This window comes from Vidua macroura, chromosome 14 (assembly GCF_024509145.1).
Source record: "Vidua macroura isolate BioBank_ID:100142 chromosome 14, ASM2450914v1, whole genome shotgun sequence".
Taxonomy (NCBI): domain Eukaryota; kingdom Metazoa; phylum Chordata; class Aves; order Passeriformes; family Viduidae; genus Vidua; species Vidua macroura.
This window is the reverse complement of record NC_071584.1, coordinates 15189131-15207083: the sequence shown is the minus strand read 5'-3', so window position 1 is coordinate 15207083 and position 17953 is coordinate 15189131. Positions and strand designations below refer to the sequence as shown.

Sequence of the window (17953 nt, the reverse complement as noted above, 5' to 3'; positions counted from 1 at the left end):
TTTATTATAATTATGTTATAATACATTAATATGCTATATAAAAGAGGATACTAAATACTACATGCTACTTTCTCTAACTATCATATCTAACTAACTCACAACTCATGACCCTGTTCTCCAGAGTCCAGACACAGGTGGATCCGATTGGCTCTCAGGCCCAAACAATCCACCACGATCCAACCAAGTGCTCACTCTGGGTAAACAATTCTCCAAACACATTCCACAAGAGAAAAACAAGGAGCAGGAATAGAAATTGTTTTCTCTTTCATTTCTCTCTGTGCACCTCAATAAAAAATCCTGAGAGAGATAAATGTGCTTGCCACAGGTACACACCTAACCCCACGGCTCTCTGCCCTCTTGTCTCCACAGCAGAGAGGCTCGGCCAGACCCCCAACGGTGGCGGCGTGGAGGCCCCCAAGCCCCTGCACCGCAGCCGCCTGCCCGCGCCCCGGCCAGGCGGGGACGAGCCGGGGCGTCCCCCCGCTGAGAGCCGGCCCCAGCCGCGCGCTGAGCCCGAGCTGGGGAAGCCGGGGAACAGGCTGCAGGATGGAGGGGCGAAGCCAGCTGCCAGGGCGGCCAACGGGGTGGTGACCAGCCCTGCCCTGAGGACCGCCACGCTGCAGGCCAGGAGACCGGCGCCCCGGCCGGGCATCTGTGGCAGAGAGGGTGAGTGTGTGCCAGGGGCCTGGCCAGAGCCAGGCAGGGCAAGCCCGAGGTGCCCGAATCAGCCCTCCCTGGGCCAGGTGGTGGCCTCTCCCCTTGAGTCCTCTCAGTATAGTTCAGCGGGAGTGGCTGGGAGACCAGAACAGCCTAAGGTGTGGGCACGGATAAAGTCTGACACTCATTCCTTGTTGACTTGACTCTTAAAGACTTTGAAGGGTTAAGTGAATAGTAAGGTTGCCTGAATCTTGGGGAAGAAAGGAAGCCGAGGAGAGAACAGGTAGTGTCACTGTCCAGGATGAAAGCTCAGCTGCAGGAACCACCAGTTTGTGCTGTTCCTCTCCCTTTCATAGGGAGGGGATTGGGTTAAGAACACCACACAGGGTTGGGTTAAGAACACTTGTCATTCCCAGGAAGTATCAGCTTCACAGTCAGCAACTGCATTGAGTTTGTCCTTGCAGGTCCAGCTCCAGCCCCTGTTCCCAGTGCCAGGAAAGCTTTTCTGGGACAGGTAGTGTGGGAACTTCCTTTTCCTGGACTCTGTCCCTCTATTCTGTCTATTGGCCACTGTCAGTGAGAGAGTGTTGAGGCAGAGGGACAGAATTAAACCCATGGACCTGTTTAGTGCCCCTTCATAAATATCTGCCCTCTGCCAGAGCTTCCTGCTCAGTGTTTGTCATCTCCATCCCTGCAGGTGACTGTGATGGTGTCCCTAAGCCACGTTCCCATGGTGATAAGCCTGTGATAACGCGTCCCCCTGTGAGACCTCCAGATCCACCGTGCCGGACTCCCATCCCTCCAAAGCTGGAGCAGAGGCCAGATCTGATAGCAGGGACAGCAGAGGAGATGCCCTCGTCTGTGTAAGCCAGCAGCCTGTGGCAGGTGCTTGGTGCTGGCAGGGACACTTGGGGGCTCAGTGGCTGGAGCCTCTGGATGTCCCCTTGGCACTGGCACACGTGCAGGTTTGAGTGTCACCTAGAAAGCTGAGAAGATGGCACGGCCAGGGAGGGGAGTGGGGCCACAGCAAAGGCAAACATGAAGCTTTGGAGCTGCTCAAGCACAGCCCCAGGGCTGAGCCTTGCCCCATCCCCTTCCCTGCTGTTCTGGGTCGGTGGAGCTGAGCCCCTTCCTGCCTGCCTCCAGCAAACCCCTCAAACCAGGCACTTTCTGGGGCAGGACAAGATCCAGCTTGGATCTTCTTAAGGAAACTGGATGGAGTTCAGCTTCATCTCATCATCAGATTTCTTTCAGTTTTTAAAAGAGTCAGAAACCCTTCTGTCTTTAGTGAGAATTAACCTAAAGAAAACAAAAGGTGCCATGAGGGTCAGCTCTGTGCCAGAACTGCCTTAATTCCTTCTCTGGGCTAATTTAACTTCTCTTTCTTGAGTACATAAACGCTGAAGGAAAGACCATAAAGGGGATGGATGCACACAGGATTATAGGCAAGAGCATGGAAATAATTACTGGATGTGGCACTTGGTGCTATGTTTTAGTTGGTGTGGTGGTGTTTGGTCAAAGGCTAGACTCCATGATCTTGGAGATCTTTCCCAGCCTGAATGATTCCATGGTTCCATGGTTCTATAAACAGCCCAGCCAAAGTGCTGGCGGGTGGTGTGGGGGTAGAGCGAGCACAGAAGGAGCCCGGCTATGCCTTGGCACAAGAATTGTCAATTGAAGGTGATCTCTGCAGTTCTGCCAATGCTGCAGCTCATTCCCCTGGCACAGAGCAGATCTCATTAGCAAATTGCCAGGTCGAGTCAGAAGAGCACCCCCTTGTGCAAGGCCCGGCTGTGCCTTGGCACAAGAACTGTCAATTGAAGGTGATCTCTGCAGTTCTGCCAATGCTGCATCTCATTCCCCTGGTGCAAAGCAGATCTCATTAGCGAATTTCCAGGTCGAGTCAGAAGATAAACTTCTCCTGTTTTCTTTGCAGGGTGGCCTCTAGGACCAAGTTTTTTGAGACGGCGTCCCGAAGAACAGGCAGGTAAGGCTGGCATGGAGAAGGTTGCATGTGGAGAGCAGCAGCCCTGCAGCACAGGGTGCTCCCTCTGAGGCAGAGCCAGCACAGACAGCCCCAGCCCCAGACCTGCCTTGTCTTGTACTCACGAACAGCAGATGGGGCTCAGCTAAAATGCTGAAACTAAACAAAGAGCACAAAGCTTAAAATGTGAGTCCAGATAGAGACTTGATAAGTTAAATGCACCAAGCGAGAAATATCCCTGTGGATCCCTGTTACCATGTGTGTGGGTCTGTGTGATGCAGTGCCTGTTGTACTCAGGCTTTGTGGGAAGATGAGGTCATGGGTGAGGTGATGAGGGCTGGTTGGGTCCCAGCAGCTGCCGAGAGAGCATGGCTGGGTCCAGCACAGGGGGTGTGCAGACAGGGAGCTAGGGGCTTATGGGGACACATCATGGGCAAAGCCCTGGGCTCTGAGTGGCAGCAGGTGCCATTTGTGATAATATTTGCCCAAATAAGTCTCAGCTTCCTGCTCTGAAAAGCTGCCAATCTCTGCCCAAGAGAGCAGGTTTGTGTGTAAGTAGCTGCTGCTGCTGGTAGTGAGAGAGAAAACATTTGTGCTATTGCAAAACAGACCCCTCCCTGCCCATTACCCAGCCTCGAGGAGCTTGTGGAGCTGAGTTGGAGCTTGCTCCTTGCACTCATTTTTTTCTCTATTCTTCTACTTCCTTTTATCCAGTTCTTCATCACCACAAGGCAGGATCCCAAGTGATGAGAGCTGAGGCTAAAGGTATGTGTTTATGACAACAAATCGAATAATAAACTGAAAACAGACATGTAAGACAAATCAGCATTTATGGGGTTGTGGGGTTCCAGTGGTTCTGCCATTACTGGTGGATTTGCACTGCTGCACAGAACATGGAGCTTGTTTTCTTCTTCCAGGCTTTGTAAGCACACTTCAGCCCAGCTGGACCCAGGAGACTTTCTGTGCTTGTGACCCAGGAGTCAGAGCTGAGCCTTGCCAGCCCCAGTGCCCTGGAGAGCCGCTATCTTACTGGACGATGATTCACGAGCCACAAGTGGGCTCGGAGAACCACAAAGAAATTAAGAGAGGGAGACTACAATGGAGGGCAGGTCCTGCCTACACATCTGTGTTGAACTTTTCCGTGCCCTCCCACCTCTCCTCTCTCTCCTCTCCCGTGTGTGCCCGTGCAGGTGACGGCAGCATGGGCAGGGCTGGGGGACACAGACCGCCTGTGGAAGGGACATGGAGCCCCTGTTCACCTGCTCACTTTCAGGAAACACGCCTTGAAAAGCGTGTATGGACAGCACAAGGGCTGAGTCCCTGTGTTTGGATGCAAGGGCAAAACAGCTGCAGTCTCCCCTTGCCCTGCTTGCCCTAAGAAGCCCCTTCCTTTGTGCTTGGTGAGTGTCAGTGTGTGGGACAGCTGTGCCTGGTAACACTGCCCATGGTGACACAGGTTGGGCAGGGATGGGGGAATCACTGTACTCAGCCCTATGGAATGTCTCCTCATCTCCTCCTGGACATCCCTTGCCTGGGATCAGCTCTCAGGCAGCACCCTCGGGTCAGCAGCCTCCAAGGGTGCAGTTGGGGGAAGGGAGCAGCAGGTGCTCCTCCTCTTCCTCTTCCTCCACTGCCTCCTCTTCCATATGAGCCACACTCCCACCAGATCCACTTCTCACAGGCCCACCAAGAAGTCTCCATCCTGGGTGATTGTGGTGGCCAGCACAGAGGTGCTGAGGATCTGAAACTCACTGTTTGTGGGTCAAACCCATTGTTTTGGTTTTTTTTTAAGAACTGCCCAGTTTCTTGTTTGCTTGTTTATTCATTTCCAGTGCAAGATGCCCAGCCTGTCCCTCAGCCATGGCCCTGTGGATGATGCCCATTGACCCAAGAGGTGTCCCTGGCCAGGACCTCTGTAGCAGTAGAGGCTTGTCTGTTGCTCCAGCTGCCACCAGCGCCCAGCTCCAGGGCTGTGCATGGCAGAGAGCTGCTAGCCTGCTTCCTCCACCCACCCAAAGATGACTCCCTCCTTTTGAATGGTTTTCTTTAGGTGCTAAGAGCATTTGCAAACCAGTGGCCAAACATTCCCACAGCTGCTTCCCAGGTGCTCCATTCCCTCGAGCATGGTGTCCTGCCAGGCGCAGGCCCTTCCCACCTCCTGGCACTTTCCCTCTGTGTGACCTCGTGTCTCTTATTGCTGAATGGCACACACTGGAGCTCACGTGTGTCATGTCCATGGTGCTCGCCCTCCCTTGGCTTCAGCAGTGCCCCAGCTGCTCCCTCCTTTAGGCCTGGCACATGAAAGTGGCTTTAAAACCAAACCAGCCCTGTGCTGTGGCAGTTGAGGCTGTGCCACGTGCACTGGCAGCACCTGGGGCTGTGCTGGGCCCCTCCTGCTGCAGCCCTTCACCAGGGGCTCAAGGACAACGCACAGTGGTTCTGATCAGGGATCTCTGAACAGGTAGGATGGACCTGAAGCTGGAGCCAGCTGCTCTGACCAGCCTGGCACTGGGGCCACGTGCCTGCAGCACATCACCCCTGGCCCTGTTAGGGTGTTGGGCCTGTGGCTCCCACACAAAAGGCCAGCATTTCCCTACTGTCTTTCTTTGGGCTGCTGTTTGGGGACCCCTCGAGCCTGTCAGTCTGGGAAGCTCCTTGGGTTGTGCAGATGCATGTGGCTCTGGAAGTGACATTCTGAGGGAGCAGTGGCTTGTCACATCCTCCTCCTGCTCGTGCCCACTGCCCAGCACAGACCCCCAGGACAGAGCCTGGCTCCATGGGTAGGGAGAATCCAAGGGTGGTTGGGTTTCCGTCTGACAGTGTGAGCAGTGGGGAGAGGCAGCTTCTTGCAGACTATTTCATGGTGTCCTTTTAAAGTTGTCACTTGTATGTCTGTGCTGATTTTTTCCTGCACCTCTGGGTGCAGCTGAACACTGGGGACCAGCAGTTGGAGTGGTGGGGGATGCTGGTTGTGCTGGCAGGGGGCTGTGGGGTCCAATTCCTGCTGCCATGAGGCACAGTCCCTGCTGCTGTGGGGCCCAATCCCTGCTGCTGTGAGCACAGTCCCTGCTGCCAGTGGCCCAGGAGTGACAGCTGGGAATGTGAGATCGCCCTGTGCAGCATGGCAGCCCCCAGCATCACCCCTGGAGCCATTGTGATGTGTACAAGCTTAGGTTACTGCAAGTGTTTATAAAGTTTCCATGATGTGAAACAGCCATCTCGGTGTGTTTTGTTCTGCTTCACGCCGGGCCCAAGCGCTGCCCCCACTGCCGCCCCCTCTGCAGGCAGGCCCTGCTGTGGGCCAGCTCTGTGCCCCGGGGAGGCCACACAGGGCTGTGTCCATGGGATTGGGAGTGCCCTGGGCTCTGCCATAGCCCCACTCTGGGTTTGCAGTCCCCAAAGCTGGTTTTCTACATTTTGCTAACTGGAGAAGCTGCCCTGCCAAGGCTGAATATTCCTGTGCTGCTGCAGTGCCCGGATAGCATCGTGTGCCGTGGGTCACTGAGACTGCAGTTTTCCTGTGACCACCAATGGCTTCTTTCCATCTATCCAGCACTCTTTCCCCCTCCTCACATCTGTTCCCCCCCATTTTGACTCTGACATTGTGCACCAGTGTTTGCTTTTCAGGCCTCTTGCTTTTCTTTAACAGCAAGCCCTTTCCCAGGAGAGAACAGCTTCTCTCTCTGACACAGGGATCTTGCAGCCAGCTTTGGAGCCCGGATTTCTGGAGAAGCCTGACGGAGGTGACCGCTCCAGAAGGTGTTCCTGGGGGCCCAGGGACAGCCAAGCTGCCTCCACAGCCACAAGGGTCCCCAGCTGGAGAAGGGGAGCACTCCCACCACACCCTGCTCAGGGCTGGTCGGTGTTTTCGGGGTCCTCCTGCAATTATTTTGAGCGGGCCTGGCCCCCACCCGCGGTCTCTTGGCGCAGCACCAGCCAGGTTTGCCAGCTCTGAGAGGTCTGTGCTGTGCCCTGGCTCCAGGCCCAAGCAGCTGGAGCACTCCCGGGGCGGGCATGGACACAATGCAACAGGAGCAGCAGCTGAAGGGTTTTCTGCTTGTTTTTTTCTGGCTTCTTGTTTCTCTCAAAAGTTTCTTTGTGGGGCTGTAACTTTTCCAGGGCTGGATGTGCTCAAAACAGCAGCATTTGGGGAACTAAACTGTTTCCCTTTCCTCACTAGGCCTTGTATGAAGTGATTGTGAACTGGAAGGAGCATTGAGGCACTGCCCCAACAATCCTTGTCTCCCAACCCACAGGTGCCTGGCTTGCTTTCTTACAGAAAACATTTGGATTCAATATGAGCAAGAAAATTATTTTCCAGCACAAGTAAAACCTTTCAGTTTTTTATAGAGAGAAGATAACAAGCAGTTCCAAAGCTTGAGCCTGAGCCTCAGTGAGTTCTTCCCAGAGGAAGAATTTGAAGAGGCCAAAGACTCTAAAGCAGACACATCTGTGTGATAAATTTAGAATTGAAATATACTTAGTGGAGCACTGACATCTGAAATTTATGTGCTACACAGAGACCCATGAAGGTGCCAGAATCCACCCACGTGGCACTCCTTGGAGGATCAGAGCCGTAGTGTTCAGCTCTGTCATTCTCCCTGACCCATCCCACTACATCATTACCCATGTGGATGCTCCAAGCTGGGAGCAACTCCCTGCCCTGGGCGGGTTCCTGGCAGCCCTTAGCAGGTTTCTTGGCCCGTACACATGGCTGTAAATCAGGTCGGGCCTCCAAAAAATCCTGTGATGGGTTTAAACAATCAGGAGACGCTTTGAACCACTGAAGGCCGTAATGTTTTCCACTTTCTGTGTTTTCAGAAGTTTAAGAAGCGCTTTAATAGCCTCTGCCAGTGTCTCTAAGAGCTCCCACAAGGCAGAACTTACGAAGATTTTTGAAATCCTGCATAAAATGGGCCATGCCCATGAAGGCTCAGAGAGGCAAGTCCCCATGAGTTCCATCCTCCCAGAGCTCCATCCTTTCTCACCCTGTGTCCTGCACACCCTGGCTCCCTTCAGTGCCTTGGCCCCACAGGCTCTCCTGGTGGCCACCACACCATGCTACCACACCGTGTCACTGCGGCCACCCTGCTCCTATGGGATGGGACACGGGGCGTGCCTGGCAGGCCCTGTTTGCCCTCCCCTTGGCACCTGCCCACCGCTGGCAGAGGGAGGCAGCAGCAGTTTCGGGGAAGGAGCAAACACCAGCGTTGGCTGATGTCCCTCGTGTCAGGGTGCTCGAGTCAGCGTGACCTCGCTGAGGTCTGCGGCTGCCACTGACTCATCCTGGGAGCACAGGCACAGCCCTGACACCATGGCTGGCACACAGGGCTGGCTGCCAGCACAGCACAGTGCTGGCACTCCCAGACCCCCAGGGAGGGGAACCAATGCTGAAAGGACTATTTGACACAACTCGTCAGTATTTTAGGAAATAGAATTTCTGTCTGTTTAAAAATATCCCACTTTCTGCTATGAGGATAAGAACAAATAAATGACCTTAAAGCATGGGGCCATTTTGGAGTTTTCATGATGTTTCCATGTTTTCAGTTGACTTCTTCTTCATGGTAACTGGACTTTTTCCTGTGAGCTTGGTGTGCCATTCTGCTGGGGAGGTAAGGCATCTCTAAGGCCAGCTCTGGAGCCCGCTGGCATGTGGCTCATCCCCAGTGCTGGCATGGTGGCTGTCACCCTGCTGACCTCCCCACAGCTACAGCAGTTAGGAATGGCCAGGGAGGTCAGCAGCTTCCCTGTGACCTGTAGGTCCTGCTGAGCTGTGCAGGGAGGATGCAGGGTGTAGGATGTGGGGTGCAGGATGTGCAGCAGAGGTGGCTGGAGCATAGCAAGGCAGAAGGAGCTGAGTGAGGTGAATTTGTCCTTCAGCCTCAAATTTGTCCTGAATTTGTAGTTCAAGCCACACGAGTTTGGGGCCATCAGAGACTGAGGCCAGTGTAAGCCCAGGATGTGTAGCCACTGAGGGATCAAGTCCAGCATCCAATGAGGCACTGGACCAGTGGCTCCTGAATGTCCCTGGGGACACTGGTGTCCAAGTGGCCATTTGGCAGGTGACACTGGGGCTGACATGCTGGCAGGTACCCAATCTGCCACATCAGCCCTGAGGAGCTGAGGCCTGCTCAGTGTCCATTAAGAGTGATTTTTAAAATAACATAATAATTTTTCACTGTGACTCAGAGCTAGGGATGGGATCAGGTTCCTTGCAGATGACAAACCCAAGGGTTTTTGTTCTCTTGGCACACTGTTCTTCAGATCACAGGGCACGGTGTGTGGACTGCTGCTGTGCAATTACACACCAGGCATTGCCAGCTATTTGTGGCCCAAGGAGCTTTCCTTCCCCCCCCCTGCCCCCCCCCCCCCCCCCCAGCTCTTTGCTTTGTCTCAGTCAATCAAATCTTGGTCCTGGGCAGGATTCACATCTGTGCCTTGAATTAACAAGTGGCTGATAAGCATCTTCTTTATTGCTTGGAGAGCATAGGTCAATTTTATAAAGACGTTGCAGAAGAATGGATTTACAACTGTTCATAAAGATACCAAAAAAAAAGACAAGAGCAGGAGGACACTGGCCTTTATTAGCTCCTTGCTTTAAGAAATACATTAATCAACTGAAGTTCAATTTAAAAGACCCAAAGAGAAATATATGAAAGGATTAGCCAATTGATATGTAATTGAATTACGAGTTCAGATGTGATTAATAGTGAAATCTGAGTGTGAAAGAAAGCCTGCAATGATCCAATGTACAGCCTCATCTACTGGCAAATGACCCACTGGTTCCCAGTGCCTTTGTTTGCTGGCAGCCATCACACCCACAGGGATTTCATGCACAAAATCGACACAAAAGTCAAATGCAGGCAGAGGGTAGAGCTCCAGCAAACCAGATTCTGCATTTATTGGACTCAGAACAACAGCGGATTTTCAGGTTACAAAAGGAACTGAACACTAAGCATGAGGGGCCACCCTGTGGCATGGCTGGGGGCTCACGTGGGCCCCAGGCATGGTTGAAAGAGAAAGGAGAATTTTCATTTACCCCCAGCACAGTATCATCATTTTCTTTACCTGGGTGCCAGGCAGGCCCCTCTCTTTGGTTATTCAAATAAACGTCCTTCAGTCACACTTGGGGACTTGTGAGTTGCAGTTGTCCCCAGGGTATCCTGCACTGCACCCCATTGGCCCCAGAAGCATCTGTCATCACAGTCCAGCCCATGGCACCAAAACACTCTGGGGCTCTCTCTTCCTTATCCAATGCATTCAGTTCCAATTAAAAAGAAAAAAAAAAAAAAAAAAAAAAAAAAAAAAAAACCAAAAAAAAAAAAAAAAAAAAAAAACAAAAAACAAAAAAAAAAAAAAAAAAACAAAAAAAAAAAAAACACAGAAAAACCAGCTGTGTCAACAATCCACATAATTCCTTTCCTGGGATAATTTACTCTCATGTAATGCTATAATTTGGGCAAAGCACTGCGATTCCAAACTGGGCCAGACCAGGCTGTGTGTGCTGCACCTGCATCACGTGGTTTGTGGGGTCTCCAGGGTCACAGTCCCACTGAAATGGGGACAAGGCATGCCCAGTATCATGCTCAGCCATCCCCTTGGAGCCAGGCCCCAGGAAAGAACCAGCATCATACCCCAAAGTCTCTCTGCCATTCCAAGGCTTCTGGCTCTTTTTCTTCTGGCAATACTGTGGCATTGGCTCCTCTCTTTCCCTCAGCTCTGGTGGAAGGAGCAGTTGCAGACTGGCCTTTGTTACTCCCAGGAACACAGCTGTGGGCTGGGAGCCGCCCCCCCCCCCCCCCCAGCAAAAAGGCACCAGCAATGAGCTTTTTGGCTTATTACAAAGAAAGTAAAATATATGAAATAGAGAACTCTTACTATTACAGAGACATGTTAACAAAGAGAAACAGCATAAAATTGCCACAGAACACCAAATATCCGACACAGAGAGCAGCTTTTATCCACTTGCTAAGGGTTAATGTGGGCGCAGAGATTAACTCTGTGAGTCACAAGCACAGCGTCCCTTTGCTGCCGAAGGGAAGGAGCGCAGGGAGCAGGCGCCGCTGGGCAGGGGAGGCTCTGACCCACCCGAAGGGGCTGGGACACCCTGCCTGCCCACGGCCACCCCCAGTGCCCACAGCCAGCCCTGGGCCTGCAAACAGGTGGGACACAGCCACGCTGTAAGCCCAGCACTCTGCCCAAATGTGTGAGGACACTTTGTCAAAGAGGGAAGAAGCAAGGGACACTCTGTTCTCCAAATGCAAACTGTCCCTGTCTAACCTCAAGAAGTCACAGGAAGGCTGGAGAAGCTGATGCCAACCCCAGCCTATGCCAGAGTGTGCTCTGTGCATGCCACAAAAGGGGAGACCTTTGCAAACTGGGCAGCACCGAGCCGGAAAAATAATTAAAAGTCTCCATTAAATTGGCACATTCTGACTCATCTCCTGCAGAGCATCCAGCACCTCAGTGTGCAACCAGAGACGACTCTTAGAGCACGTCACTAAATAGATATCTTTAGCAATAGAAAATGGGCCATGCCTTTATTTTATACAGAGATAGATAATTTTAGCATACATTATGTTATTGAAGCATCCAGGGCAAGAGCTCAGCAAGGGGAAGGACACCACAGGGACTGCAGGGCTGGCCGGTGGTGGGAGGTGGCTGAGGACAGCAGCTCTCGGGCTGGCTGGGAGGCAGGTGACACCTCGGGTACCCCTCAGCATTCCCTGCAGGCCACAGGGACAACCCCACAGCCTAGAGCAGGGAGTGGTGCTGCAGGGAGGGTCCTGCCCCAGCTTCACCTCCCTCACCGACCACCCTGTTCCCTGAGCCAAGCACAAAGGGCCTCTTGGACATTATGGCAGTGGCACGTGGATGCTGCTGGTTCTCCAGTCTCAACCACAGCCTCTCCAAGCAGACAGCTGCTGTCCTGGCTCTTGTTCCTGCTGAGCTGAGCTCCCTGCTGAGGCAGGGGGTGCTGGCAGGAGCCTGTCAGGCTCAGGTGGGCACAGGTCGGTGATACCTGCCCTGGGAATGCTGCATGCCATTGCAGCATTTGATCTGTCTCGCTGCTTCTGGCATGACACAGGGCTGAGGAAGCGTCCCTCTTGCCCTCACTAAAAGCAGCATCCTTTATCCCACACCCTCTGTTATGGAATGGTGCCCATCCATGCACAAACACTGCCCCCAGGGAGATGTCAACGTCTGTATCCCTTGTCCTCCATCTGCTGCCTTGGGCAGGAGCTGATGGGCTGAGCCATGACCCAGGCTGAGACAGCTCAGAACCCACCACACCTCTGAGATGAAGCCAGAGCAGAGTCAGGGAATCCACAGGGGAACATGGAGATGGTTGGCTCTCAGCTGTGACACCCAGGGGGTCCCAACTCCAGGGCTCAGCCAGCCCGAGGAGAGCCTCAGGGACAGCTTCTTTGGGACTGTGAACATGGTGAAATTCTCCTTGCTTTATTAAAGCAAAAATAGACAAGAAAAGCATAAAAATAAATGGCAGGAGTTAGACTTTGGTATTTCGTAAAGCCTCTTCTTCCCCAGTTGCTGCAGCAGCTCATGAAAAATCCACATGGAAACAGCATTAATTCCCCCAGCAAATACACACACAGGTGCTGCAAGTCCTGGCTCCCACATTTCCTGGTAATTACATTGTAGAAACCCAAGTTTTGAATTAACAAGTTGCAGAAGTTTACTGTGATACTGAAGAGACAGAGAGCATGACCTCAGTGCCCCTGACTGCCCCTCTGTCCTGGGCTGGGGGTGCTCCCCGTGAGCTCCTGCCCCGCTCAGCACTCACTGTCCAAAGCAGCTTCACACCAGGTGACACACACTGGGCAGGTGATACATGGGCAGAATCCTTCCCCTGCTCCCCTGCTTCTCATTCACATGGTGCTCCCACCAGGAAAGCAGCGTGGGCAAATCCCTGTGAGGTTTGGCCTCTTTCCAGTCTCCCAGCAGATGAACACCCAGCAGGACATAGCCACACTCATTAACCAACCAAACCTTCACTGACATGAGCCTGTGTGAAGCACAAAGCTCTCCCAAACTGATGTTCCAACTGCTTGGAGCCATCCTGAGCTGATACCAGGGACTGGGTATCACCACTCATCTGCTCACTGAGCTCTGATGTGAAAAGCCAGGGAAATTTCCAGAAGACAGGGATGCACCAGCTGGAATTTTTTACTGGTTCATTTGCAAATATCTGTAGCTCACACCAGCACTGAAAATGCCAGCAGCCCCCTGGCATGAGGGAGCCTCTGAGAGCAGCAACCTGATGGCTGCCAACCAGAAGGGTCACCTATGGGTTCTGTTGCTGCCTGCATGAGAGGATTTCAGGAGGAGGAGCAGGATCAGAGCCATATCTAGCAGAGGAAGAAAAACCATTGCAAAGAAAGATCCTCCACTTCCACAGGGGCTTTTCCTCCACTCCTTCTTATAATGAAAATCCCATCAAAAGTTTGGAAAGTATCAGGGAAATTGTTTGTGTTACTCCAAGTATGTAAAGGAGCAGCTGCACCATGATGGCATTTCCTGGACAGCTGAGCTGGGCTCTGGGTGGGCACAGGGGTCTGTGTGGGCACAGCGCTCTGAGTGTGCTCACTGCCCTGGGAGGGTGCAGAGTTTGCTGTTTGTCTGTGCCAGCACAAGAATCCCTCACAGATGTCTGGGTTGGTGATGCCAGGCCATGTCACAGCCCACGATGGCATGTGTGACCCTGGCACCAGCCTGTGTGTGTGCGGTCACTGACAGCCTGTCCGGGTCCGGGCACGTGGTTTTGATGTACTCAGATGTGCAGGAAGAGGGGAACTAAAACACCACAGGGCACGTAGTCCTGACCTCTGTGTGTGTGCTGGGGACAGGCTGGGTGTGTGGGGTGATGCACATGGGATGGGGTATGGGGCAGTGTGTAAAAGATGGTGTGTGTGTGGTGTGTAAGGGATGGGGTGTGTGGTGTGTAAGGGATGGTGTGTGTGTGGTGTGTAAGGGATGGTGTGTGGTGTGTAAGGGATGGGGTGTGTGGTGTGTAAAGGATGGTGTGTGTGTGTGGTGTGTAAGGGATGGTGTGTGGTGTGCAAGGGATGGTGTGTGTGTGGTGTGTAAGGGAGGGTGTGTGTGGTGTGCAAGGGATGGGGTGTGTGTGGTGTGTAAGGGAGGGTGTGTGTGGTGTGTAAGGGATGGGGTGTGTGTGGTGTGTAAGGGATGGGGTGTGTGTGGTGTGTAAGGGATGGTGTGTGTATGGTGTGTAAGGGATGGTGTGTGGTGTGTAAGGGATGGGGGATGTGGTGTGTAAGGGATGGTGTGTGGTGTGTAAGGGATGGGGTGTGTGGTGTGTAAGGGATGGGGTGTGTAAGGGATGGGGTGTGTGTGGTGTGTAAGGGATGGTGTGTGTATGGTGTGTAAGGGATGGTGTGTGTATGGTGTGTAAGGGATGGTGTGTGTGTGGTGTGTAAGGGATGGTGTGTGGTGTGTAAGGGATGGGGTGTGTGTGGTGTGTAAGGGATGGTGTGTGGTGTGCAAGGGATGGTGTGTGTGTGGTGTGTAAGGGAGGGTGTGTGTGGTGTGCAAGGGATGGGGTGTGTGTGGTGTGTAAGGGAGGGTGTGTGTGGTGTGTAAGGGATGGGGTGTGTGTGGTGTGTAAGGGATGGGGTGTGTGTGGTGTGTAAGGGATGGTGTGTGTATGGTGTGTAAGGGATGGTGTGTGGTGTGTAAGGGATGGGGGATGTGGTGTGTAAGGGATGGTGTGTGGTGTGTAAGGGATGGGGTGTGTGGTGTGTAAGGGATGGGGTGTGTAAGGGATGGGGTGTGTGTGGTGTGTAAGGGATGGTGTGTGTATGGTGTGTAAGGGATGGTGTGTGTATGGTGTGTAAGGGATGGTGTGTGTGTGGTGTGTAAGGGATGGTGTGTGGTGTGTAAGGGATGGGGTGTGTGTGGTGTGTAAGGGATGGGGTGTGTGTGGTGTACAAGGGATGGGGTGTGTGGCAGTGTACTTGGGATGGTGTGTGTGGGTGGTGTTGTGCATACAGGACCACGTACATGGGGCAGTGAGTGCACAATGGTGTCCTCCTGGGCTGCAATCAGCCACTGCCATCAGCAGCAGCTCTGTGTGCTGCTTCCAAGAGCAGGGGGTCTCTTGGTGCTTCCCTTGCAGCCCCCCAAAGCACCGTGGTGGCAGCAGCCAGTTCCCACAGCCACCTCCCCATGGATAGGGTTCAGAGAGGAGTTCCACGGTCCCACAAGTCCTACAGACCCTGGCATTGGTCTTGGCTCCAGAGCACTCATCTGCTGGTACTCGAAAAAAATAGTTGGGACAAAATATGTGGGACAAATGAAGAGAAAGAGCATAGCTGGAATCCCAGGTCTGCAGAGCCATGACAGGAGCAGAGCAGGTGTGGGGGCAGGGGCTGCAGGTGCCCAGGGGAGCCAGGCAGGTGTGAGGTCCGAGGGCATCAGGCACTTTCAGAGGTGGGTTCAGCTTTGTCAGGGAGCAGCAGCTGGCAAGGACAGGAATGTGACTGCTGAGCACCCAGGGGTCTGCAGGGCAGACCAAGACCCAGCTGGACAGGCCATAGGAAGAACATCACAGGTGGAAAACAGGAGCCAAGCGTTGTTGGGGCATTTCCAAGGTGATCTTCCTTGGCAGGCCTTCCAGTGCAGCCTGTCCGCTCCGTCGCTCGTGTCTCAGCAGTGCAGGCGGGTCCCAGGGCTGAGCTGACCGGAGCAGATCCCACAGTGGCTGCAGGTCCCGTGAACTCCTCAGCCACAAATGTGCCTTGTCCCCCAGCTCTGCTCTGCTTCTCTTCGGCAGTGTTTGAACTTATCTGCTTCCCAGCACCATAATGCAAACAAAACATCCGGAAGGAGGCTGGCGACATAACCCACACCCAAATGCGGAGCTGCAACCTGCTTAGTGTTGTGTTCTTTTTATAAAAATCACCCCAAACCCATCAACCACTGGCACTTCTCCTTCTGTCCCGCGGCCCTGGGCTGCTGGAGTCACAGTGACAAACAGAGGAGAACATTCAGACACTGCCACCGTGAGCAGCTGGAGCCAGGCAGAGGCCGGCACCAGGGGTTCAGTTCAGAGGTACCTCAGGAAAATAGTAATCTCAGGAATCCCAGCAGTCTGCCACTGCCTGTCCCCTTGGCCACCACCACAGAGGGATTCCCCAAGGCACTGCAGGACAGTAGTACAGAAGTAACAGGCAGGAGATGGCTGGAATGGGGGTGGCAGCACGGGGGTCCCTCTGAAAGATCACTGTGCGTGGAAGTAGATAGGCTTGACTTTTCCAGACAGGATCTTGGGAACCTGCACAGAGATGATCTCAGCCATCATTTCTGGGTAGTCCACGCTCACCATGTGTGCCTTGATTAGGAGATCAAATGTAAACTGGTGCAGGTCCTTGGCAATCTGGGAAAGAAAGAGAGCTGGTTAAACAAGTCCCTGGGCAGTGCTTTCTCGGAAGATACATGACAGAGGTCCCACCTTCCCTGGAAAAGGGAAACTGGGTGAGACGATCCAGTGCTCTCTCCAATTGCATCTGAACTCCTCCCATGATGGGGAGGTTGCTCCAGGGAATGATCATTCTCACTGTGAAAAGTTTCTTTTTTATATTTTTTCTTATGCATTTAGATGGACATTATGTGTACAGATGGACATTTCCCTGTCCTCTCTTACCGGATGCACAGAGTCCAGGACCTTGGTGAGCTGATAAAACCTCCGGGAGCAGGAGGTGGGGTTCTTCCTCTTGCAGGCAATGATACGGTCAAGTTCCTTAATGTAATTCATGCGGAGCTCATCAAAGAGCTTCTGGTTCTTCAGGCCATCCACTGGAACTGGGTGGGATGGGAAGGAAACAGTGAGAGGAACCCAGAGAGTGACAACAACAGGAGAGCAGGAGGAAGGTTGAAGCAGGGGACATCCCCAGCCTCCTCCAGGGAAGTGAAAGTCCAGGCACAGGGAAAGCACCAGATACCTCAGGCGATGCAGCAGCAGGTGCTGGAGCACTGGGGAGGGAAGGGTGTGGACACTTACTAATACTGAAGAAGAGGAGAGCCTTCATACAGAGGAACTCCTGGGGTGTGATCTGAAGCCACCCAAATTCCTGGGAGAGGTGCCTCATCCTGATGCACTGGCTGTACATCCTGGATTTGTGCATGCGGTACCTGGCAGGGTGAGACGGGGACAGATGGCACGGAGCCCAAAGTGCACGTGTGTGATGGGGAGGACACTCCCTGCCCCAGCAAACCCCCCTTGCCTGGCACACCCCTCTGCCAAGGGCCCGAGCTCTGTCCCGGGGGTGCCACATGCAGGAGTGGAGCATTTTCCAGAACGCCTGTCTGTGGTCCTCACTGGACACACATGGCTACAAGGGACTTGCAGTGTTTGTCTGAAGAGTGACTGCAGTGATTTCCCAAACATTTCTGTCTGTAAGGGATATGAGGCCGAGTTGGAGCTCCCAGGCAGGTGGGGGTTTGCCTGCTGCTGTGCTTGGTTATTGGGTTCATGCTCTTCTATCCGAGTGCCAGCAAACCCTCCCCAGTTCTAAGCTGATGGCACATCAAGGAGAGCCCATCAGGACCTTACAGTACATTTTGTCTCTATCTCTGCTTGCCCCAGCTGCCCAACAGAGCTGGAATTCAAACCCCATAGCAGAAAGGCAGAAATGGAGCAGCCCCTCACCCCACACCAGCTGCTGCTGCTGCCCCAGTGCGTGTCAGCCCACGGCAAGGCTGAAGGAGTGGGCAGAAGGACCTGGAGAGGCATCACAGTGCCCTCACTGCTCCTGGAGGTCACCAAGGGTGGTGGCAGTGGGGAGCAGGCTGGGCTGGGCTGGGCTGGGCTGGGTGGCTCAGTGTAACTGCTCCAAGTGTAGCTTGTCACCTGGGCTGACCCAAAGCCCAGCATGAGGCTGCTGTTTTTTTCACACTTACTCATTGAAGACCAGGTCTGGAGCGAAGTAAAGCATCCTGGAATTGACGTTGGTGAAGGATCTCCACCCCATAGCAAACACCATCAGGCCCATCCAAGAGTACTGGATTATTGACATCTGGTCATCCACATGCAGGTTGCGAAATCCTAATAAATAATGAGGGAGGGATGTTACAAATTACTGCTGGCTTCCTGCAGTTTCCAGGGCTGGTTCCAGGCAGACTCCTGCAGTGCTCCTCTTAGGACAAGGTGGTCAGTCCACAGCCCAAGCTCAGCATGTCCCAGGACATGAGTCATGACATGGAGCTCCCATCTTGACTAGAAATCAAGGATAGAGAAGCACAAACCTGCCCCTGGAAGGGAAGAAAGGGGAC

The 17953-nt window shown here is 53.4% G+C and overlaps 2 protein-coding genes across 3 annotated transcripts in view; one reads left to right on the top strand and one right to left on the bottom strand.

The window, feature by feature from the left end:
- The window catches only part of OPHN1 (oligophrenin 1), a 51501-nt gene extending 45649 nt beyond the window's left edge, over nt 1-5852 (top strand). The window contains exons 20-24 of one of the 2 annotated variants that reach the window (XM_053990451.1): nt 373-666; nt 1355-1520; nt 2594-2644; nt 3356-3406; nt 3559-5852. In XM_053990451.1, the coding sequence (XP_053846426.1) occupies nt 373-666; nt 1355-1520; nt 2594-2644; nt 3356-3398 (554 nt within the window). In that variant the 3' untranslated portion in view covers nt 3399-3406; nt 3559-5852. Of the gene's footprint in view, nt 1-369; nt 667-1354; nt 1521-2593; nt 2645-3355; nt 3407-3558 lie in introns of both variants that reach the window. The other variant, XM_053990450.1, reaches the window with a different exon arrangement.
- A 6461-nt stretch (nt 5853-12313) lies between these two features.
- Nucleotides 12314-17953, bottom strand: part of AR (androgen receptor) — a 38516-nt gene continuing 32876 nt past the window's right edge. The window contains exons 5-8 of the mRNA XM_053990452.1: nt 17582-17726; nt 16683-16813; nt 16326-16483; nt 12314-16058 (exon numbers count right to left, since the gene is read on the bottom strand). Of these exons, the coding sequence (XP_053846427.1) occupies nt 15903-16058; nt 16326-16483; nt 16683-16813; nt 17582-17726 (590 nt within the window). The 3' untranslated portion in view covers nt 12314-15902. The remainder of the gene's footprint in view (nt 16059-16325; nt 16484-16682; nt 16814-17581; nt 17727-17953) is intronic.